Below are 6229 nucleotides of genomic sequence, written 5' to 3' on the forward strand. Positions count from 1 at the left end.
CCAGTGGCAATGAAAATTGTCTCTACAACTTCGACTGCAGATAAATTCAGCCAGAGAATTTGATCAGAATATAATTGATGACACTAATCGCTTACTGAACTTATAGTTACTGTTGCATCTCTATGTGAAATATGAAGCTATCATCAGAGATGCTATCGAACATCATTTAGCAAGTAACAGTTTGATATATGATAGCCAGCATGGATTCAGACAGAACCGTTCTTGCGTGACTAACTTACTCGAATTCTACAACACTGTCATCTCGAATTATAACAAAAGAAGCAATATATATTTGATATGTCTAGACTTTGCAAAAGCTTTTGATACCGTCCCCGATGAAAGACTACTTACTAAATTAGCTTCACACGGAATAAGTGGTAGCCTATTAAGTTGGACTAGAAATTGGTTGAGTGATCGAAAACAGAGAGTTGTTTTAAATGGAAAACTTCTAGATGGAAAAATGTTACGAGTGGAGTTCCTCAAAGTTCCGTTCTTGGGCCACTTCTATTAGTAGTATATGTAAATGATATAGACCACTGTCGATAGGGGGGGGGTTCAAATCAGTGATATATATACTCGGTATATTGAGAAAGGGCGAGAGGGAAACACAGATCACACCTGCTAAGATGTGTTTATTTGATTAACACAGAGCACACTATCCTATCTGAACACATATGAATATCACCAGTGATGGCTCTAACACAGTCCACAAAATATACAACATATAATATATAAATAAATCACCAGTGTGATGGCCTTACTAACAAACAATGCCAAGTATAGTACCGACTTCCTGCTCCTCTGGAGGAAGGCCGAAGTGTCCAATTCAACAGCTCGTCGATCTCCTGCTCGGGTCGAGTAGCTGTATCCTACTCCTTGAGTAGACGGGCGCTGAGCCCCTCCTAGTCCGCCCACAGGACAGAGGCCCGTCTTAGAGTATCTTCAAGTTCTTTCGTGCGCTCCCCCTGTAGTCTGGGAGAGGGGGGAGTCCGCCTTCGCGGAAAGTGAGTTCAAGTTCCTCAATGCCCTCCGTCTCTAGATCTGGTAGGGGAGGGGGGGGGGTAGAGTGGGAGGGGCGGGGTCGAACCGCGCCTGCGTGAGCAGCAGTGACCGCGAATTTTCCGGTCTAGTTGGTGGCCCTGGAAGGGATGACCCCACGCTATGGTCAAACTTTTAGCCTGGGTCAGGTAACTGACCGCGCCGAACCGGCTCCTAGCTTCCAACTTGGTCCAACCACGTGGTCAGCGGTGTGGACGAAATGTCCACCGCTGACAACCACGAACTAAAATCTATTGTCTCCAAATTTGCCGATGATACAAAACTGTGCGGAATGGCAAATGATCACTTAAATCAATTAGATATTCAAGAAGATTTAGATAGATTACAGCAATGGTCTGAAAAGTGGCTAATGAAATTTAACACAAGTAAATGGAAGGTTATGCACCTAGGTGGAAATAACAGTAAGTACGATTAAAAGTTATTTGGAAATTCGTTAACAAAAGTGAATAGTGAGAAGGATCTCGGGGTAATTATCAGTAACGATCTCAAATCATCCAAGTAGTGTATTTCAGCCTCTGAGAAAGCAAATAAGATTCTAGGACTGATTGCGCGATCTTTTGAATTCAAAAGTCCATCTCTCATTAACAAGCTATACAAATCGTTAGTTCGTTCATATTTAGAATATGCTGTTGGTGACCAAATCTCATTAAAGACATTGACATATTGGAAAAAGTACAAAGGCGAGCCACAAAACTGATTTCAAATATCAAAAATAAAGTATACCAAAATCGACCAAAACATATGAATCTGTTCTCCCTATAAAAAGAAAAGAAAAGAAAAAACGTAAACTCAGAGATGACTTGATACAGGTCTTTAAGATTCTAAAGGGGATTGACAAGAAATAATGGTCTCAAACTATCAGGAAACAGATTTAATTTGGAACTGGGTTGAAACAACTTCGTCAACCGTGTAGTTTATGGATTGAATAAACTTCCTGCAGAGGCAGTACAATGTAGTTTAGTTCGAAGCTTTAAGATTCGTTATTATAGACATCTAAGCAAGATGCTGTAATGACTCTCATCTATTCTATATTATTTGTTTTTATCGTCTGTTTATTTATCATTTGCTTAATTTTAATTTATTATTATTTATCTGTCAAATTATTATTATTTACTATTTACCTGTTTCTTTATTATTCAACTATACCTACGCATTTATTGTATTTATCATTTATATCATTATAATTTTTTATCATTATTATACATTTTTTTCGCATCAGACTTAATTATGGACCAAAAGGTCTCCTGTCGGGATGCTCTGCCCTTGTAATCCATTGTACTTTTTCATTCTACCAGTCTGAAGGTGTAATACGCAGATAAGTGCTATAATGCTTCAGGATATGATTAGAAATTAGTATTCCCTCACAAATTCTTAAGTAATGTTTTACGTTTTCAGGAAGTCTTCCAAACATGGGCGCCATTTTTGGCTCTCTGCTGACGGGTGCCCTGACTGTATCTGTGGGGCAACGCGTCATACTTCTCCTCGCACTTCCCCTCACCCTCCTCTGCTGGTTGGGTATAGCCTTCGCGAGCTCCGTCCCTTTCCTCCTAGGGGCCAGATTCCTTCTGGGTTTGACTGTAGGCACGTTGAAGTATACTCCTTACATCTATGTCGTCGAGATTTCGCATGAGATGTACAGAGGAACTCTAAGTGGAATAATCGATGTCACGCGTGGATTAGGTATGATATTTTCTTATTCTATCGGGTCACTGAGCCTGACGTGGCGCCAAATGGCTCTAGTATTTGGATTCACGACTACTATACCTCCGTTCATTGCTCTCCTTTTCTTTCACGATTCTCCACGATGGTTAGCTAGTAAAGGTTACTTGGAAAAGTCTTCCAAAGCTCTTCAATTTTTCAGAGGTCGTCAGTACAATATCGATAAAGAATTTGCAGATATAACCACTAAAGCCAAGGAATCGTTGTGTTCCAAAGGCAATGCGTTCTCCCAGATCAAACATCTTGCAGACCCAAGTATTAGAAAGAGATTTGCAATTATTTGCTTAATGATACTACTGAGTCTCTGGGGTGGAAGCAGCATTCTCCTCTCCTACACTGCAACTATATTTAATGAGACCAACTCCTGCAGTAATCCTCACATTTGTTCTATTTTGGTGGGTGTGGGAAGAACAGTAGGGGCGATCCTCTTCTTTCTTTCTAGTGACTACATTGGTCGTCGGCCGGGATTTATCTTTTCTTCACTTGTGTGCTCTGTATCCATGTTTACCCTGGGAACCTATTTTTATATCAGTATATACTATGAGGGAGAACTTGTGACTTCATTGTCTTGGCTTCCTCTGGTTTCTGTATTAATATTTTCATGCTCTGTTTCCACGGTGGTAGCAATTCAATCCTTGATTTCGTGCGAAATCCTGCCACTCTCTTTTCGGCTAATGGGCAATGGGATGATAAGCACTATCTACTATACTCTTTCGTTTACGGTGGTCGAGACTTTCCTTCCTTTGAAAAGCGCTTTAGGTCTCTATGGCGTATTCTGGCTCTACAGCTTCTTCTTAGCGTTATCCTCATACGTTCCTCTCGCTTTCCTTCCGGAAACAAAAGGTAAAACCCTTGAGGAGATCGAAGATGCATATAAGAATGTGGAAGACAAAAAATGATCTGGCATTTATAGCCCTGTTTTGCAAATTTGCGGCAGACGATTTGCGCCTCGTAGCACTGTGTCTGATCCACGCAGTGGGGGAAGGGATGGGGGCAAGCAAACCTTTATCCCTGCAGTGATAAGACTGAAAAAGGTCATGTAATTTCATTAGTATGTATGTCTTTTAACATAGATAAGAAATATTATAGGTACTACCACTGAACCTTGTGGAACTCCGCTGGTCACTGCTTTCCATCCTGACACCTTACTCTTTACTATTGTCTTCATATATCATACCTTCAAAAAAAAAAAAAAAAAAAAAAAAAAAAATCGTCCATTCAAGTATCCATTCAAGCTCTTAGTCTTCCAGTGAACTCCTGTTTCCACATAAAGGGGTTGTGAGGTACTTTATCAAGCCGTCTCTAGATCGAGTTAACAAAGTCCACATAGGCCTCCCTCTATTGCAGCTCATCAATCAATCTTGAATGAAAGCTTAAAAGTTTTGACACTCATGATCTTCCTGATCTAAAACCAAAATGGCTGTCAAAATCTTCAACTCTCTAAGTCATTTGATCTATCTTTCGCAACCCTTTCACAATATTTCACTGTTGTGCTGATCAATGACCTCGGCCAGCAGTTTGGTGAGTCCTCTTTACTTCCACCTTTGCGAATTGGAATTACTTTAGTTCCTTTCCAATCTTTCAAATTCTGTGTTACTATTCTTTGTTTTAATGCCATTTGTTCTCCACATGCTTTAGTTATCTATTTTGAGATTCCGTCATGTTCTGAAGTTTTTTTCACGTCAACTATCTCTCACGCTGGAAATAGTAGTAAAATAATCATACTCTTTTTGTGCGTATTATTCTATTCTAATACTCCACAAAAAATATTACCGATTTCGGAAGTATGAAACTTTTGTAGTTTGGTTTAGTAGCGCCTTTTCTTGCAACCTAGAAGCTATAATTTCTGCTACATTTTTGGAGAGATCCATATCACGCACAAGGTCACTTAGCTCTGGCTGGCTAAACTGCAAAGGAGTTGATGAATGATGTAGTATAAGAAAGATCGTAGGAAACTCCAGTACTTCTTGAGCTTCATCGTCAGCCTCTTGCATTTCATCACTACCCTCTTCTTCGGATGGAGGCAATCCATTAAAAACTGGAACTGGTAGCTCATCAGAGTGGAGAGTAGGTTGAATTGCTGAGGGGCTGTTAGGATAAATGATCTTATGTCTGTTTTCCTTTCCAAGGACTTTTTCATTTATCAAACAAAAATAACAGTCAGTTGTGTGGTTCTTCGTTCCCGTCAAGTCATGGAAATTCCGAAAGGTAAACCCTTGGGTTTCCTTTCGTTCAGTCACGCAGAATTTCTTCGCAGATATGGGACATAGTATATGGGGCCCATTTCTTGTCTTGATCACCAAAACTATATATATATATATATATATATATATATATATATATATATATATATATATATATATATATATATATATATATATACATATATATATATATATATATATATATATATATATATATATTGGAAAGCCACTGTCGCACTTGTCATGAGGATGCCCGGTTCGATTCCTGGGCAGTACCACATTTCAATTTCAAGCATGCTGGCCTTTGATGGTCTAGAATTAAAGTACATTGTGGTTGTTAAAATGTATTTCTAATCACTGGGACCCATTCAGTGTTGCACAAATACATGTATATATATCTATATATATATATATATATATATATATATATATATAATATATATATGTGTGTGTGTGTGTGTGCGTGCGTGTGTGTGTGTGTGTGTGTGTGTGTGTGTGTGTGTGTGTGTGTGTGTGTGTGTGTGTGTGTGTGTGTGTGTGTGTGTGTGTGTGTGTGTGTGTGTGTGTGTGTGTGTGTGTGTGTGTGTGTGTGTGTGTGTGTGTGTGTGTGTGTGTGTGTGTGTGTGTGTGTGTGTGTGTGTGTGTGTGTGTGTGTATTTTGAAAGGAGGCCATTCTGAATACAGGCTTTGTTGAAATCTACAGCAGTAGTAGCATTGTTCAACTTGTAAGAAGTACTCACGATATTTCTAATGAGAGAGCGGAGGTTGGAGGTCATGGTATTGATAGAATCTCCAAGGTACACGTTGTTTATTCTAGACGTCTTTCGACCCAATCAGAGGTCATCTTCAGGAGTTACAATACACACAATGATATAAGAAACAGGAATGGCATATGAGGTGTGGCGGGGGAGATTTTGTACCCGCGAAGAAACACTGGAACAAAAAGTCATATGAGGTGTGGCGGGGGAGATTTTGTACCCGCGAAGAAACCCTTGGACAGGAAGTTGACGTAGCTACCCAGAAAGCGCCAACGGGTTCCCCGTAGGTTGCTGGTAAGGTTTCCTTATTGATGGAAGTAAAACTTTAGGTTGTAGCTGGATATTGATGGCGGGTTTATCCAGACGAATAAAAATTGATTCTGCCATCCCTAATCTCCTTCTGTCTTGTTCTCGATACAGTGTCATTGTTTGTGTTTCTAGTTGTTGCATGGTGAGGGAGTGTCCATGTATATTACTGGTATGACGGAG

The 6229-nt window shown here is 39.7% G+C and overlaps 1 protein-coding gene across 1 annotated transcript; it reads left to right on the forward strand.

Annotated features, from left to right (window-relative positions):
* The first annotated feature begins 1871 nt into the window (after positions 1 to 1871).
* On the forward strand, positions 1872 to 4505 carry LOC143037224 (facilitated trehalose transporter Tret1-like). Its single transcript, XM_076205344.1, has one exon. The coding sequence runs from the start codon at positions 2469 to 2471 to the stop codon at positions 3675 to 3677; it is 1209 nt and encodes a 402-aa protein (XP_076061459.1). The 5' UTR covers positions 1872 to 2468; the 3' UTR covers positions 3678 to 4505.
* The last annotated feature ends 1724 nt before the right edge of the window (positions 4506 to 6229 follow it).

Source organism: Oratosquilla oratoria, chromosome 22 (assembly GCF_046742065.1).
Source record: "Oratosquilla oratoria isolate Oo_2021 chromosome 22, ASM4674206v1, whole genome shotgun sequence".
Taxonomy (NCBI): Eukaryota; Metazoa; Arthropoda; class Malacostraca; order Stomatopoda; family Squillidae; genus Oratosquilla; species Oratosquilla oratoria.